General features: G+C 37.1%; 1 protein-coding gene across 1 annotated transcript; it reads left to right on the forward strand.

The window, feature by feature from the left end:
- The first annotated feature begins 533 nt into the window (after window positions 1-533).
- Window positions 534-1,522, forward strand: LOC110303097 (olfactory receptor 6C74-like). Its single transcript, XM_021174034.1, has one exon. It carries the CDS (start codon window positions 555-557, stop codon window positions 1,491-1,493), a length of 939 nt encoding a protein of 312 aa, XP_021029693.1. The 5' UTR covers window positions 534-554; the 3' UTR covers window positions 1,494-1,522.
- Window positions 1,523-1,731: the final 209 nt, after the last annotated feature.

The raw sequence follows: 1,731 nt of genomic DNA on the forward strand, positions 1-1,731 counted from the left end.
TCTCTCTCTCTCTCTCTCTCTCTCTCTCTCTCTCTCTCTCTCTCTCTCTCTCTCTCTCTCTCTCTCTCTCCTTTCTCCTTCCACCTCTTTCTCAATATAGACCACTGTGTTTCAAGTGAAAAATGTCACTGGATTTGTTTGAAAACATATAATACTGTAGCCAATTATACTTCTTTAAATGAAAATGAAATATGACATGTCATCCTAAATCTGTTGTATTCCCAAGAAACAAAACAGCCTTTTTTGTCTCCCAGCATCTTTAATTTCCTGATAATTTAGTCACCTAAAAAAGATAAACAGATAAAAGCATAATATATGTTATTCTAGAGTAAAATTAAAAATTAATATTCTAATTTCTGTCAGCTACCTCTAAGCTATAAACTTCTATTTACTTAATATAGCCCTCCTTAGAGATGTTGCTCTGTCTGAAAACTGGCTTTTTCAAAGTTTATGGTACTTCAACATGACCTATCACTAGTACGGTTCTGTAGTAATAACCTCTTCCCCACCTCCTCTCTCTTCAATTTAGACCTTATAACAGTCAGAGTTTCACAATGAAGAACCATACAAGGGTGACAATTTTCATCATAGCAGGTTTGACTGATGACCCACAGTGGAAAGTTGTGCTATTCATCTTCTTGCTTCTTACCTATCTGCTCAGCATCACTGGCAATCTGACCATCATTACACTCACACTGGTGGATACTCACCTGAAGACACCTATGTATTTTTTCCTTCGGAATTTTTCCTTCTTAGAGATTTCCTACACTACAACATGCATCCCCAAATTGCTTGTTACTATGGCAACAGGGGACAAAACCATTTCTTACAACAATTGTGCTGCTCAAGTGTTCTTTGCTTTCCTTCTTGGAGCATCAGAATTTTATTTGCTGGCAGCCATGTCCTATGACAGATATGTAGCTATCTGCAAGCCCCTGCACTATATGACCATCATGAGCAATAAAGTCTGTGTGCAGCTGGTCCTCAGTTGTTGGCTTATTAGTTTTTTAATCATCTTTCCACCACTAGTGTTAGGCTTGAATCTCGACTTCTGTGCTTCCAACATCATTGATCATTTCTACTGTGACACAACTCCACTTCTTCAGATTTCTTGCACTGACACACAGCTCATAGAGACAATTGCATTCGTCTCAGCTTTGGTGACACTCTTACTCACACTGGTAATGGTGATCATATCCTACACCTACATTGCTATGACAATTCTAAAAATCCCTTCANCCAGCCAGAGGAAGAAGGCTTTCTCTACATGCTCTTCTCACATGATTGTAATATCCATTTCATATGGCAGCTGCATCTTCATGTATGTTAAACCATCAGTNAAGCAGAGAGTATCTATTTCCAANGGAATTTCTNTGCTCAACACCTCAGTGGCACCACTTCTGAATCCTTTTATCTACACCTTGAGGAATCAGCAAGTGAAAAAGGCATTCATTAATACAGTACACAGGATTGTGTCTTTCTCAAAGAAATGACTATAGTATTTCATTATGTGAAGGAAATGAAGAAAGGAGATTCAAATAACACCAATTATTCCTAAGATAAATCTGGTTCAAATTTTTTTTTTTTAGTTTTTGTTCATTTTCACATCTCCAAGAAAATAGAAGATTCTTGTATGTGTCTGGAAGACATGGAATTAATCAAACATAACTTCACACTTGCTAGACCCACATACTACTAGTGAGTTATGATTCCAGTTTATATAAGCTAATA

The sequence above is a fragment of the Mus caroli genome, chromosome 10, assembly GCF_900094665.2.
Source record: "Mus caroli chromosome 10, CAROLI_EIJ_v1.1, whole genome shotgun sequence".
NCBI classification, from domain to species: domain Eukaryota; kingdom Metazoa; phylum Chordata; class Mammalia; order Rodentia; family Muridae; genus Mus; species Mus caroli.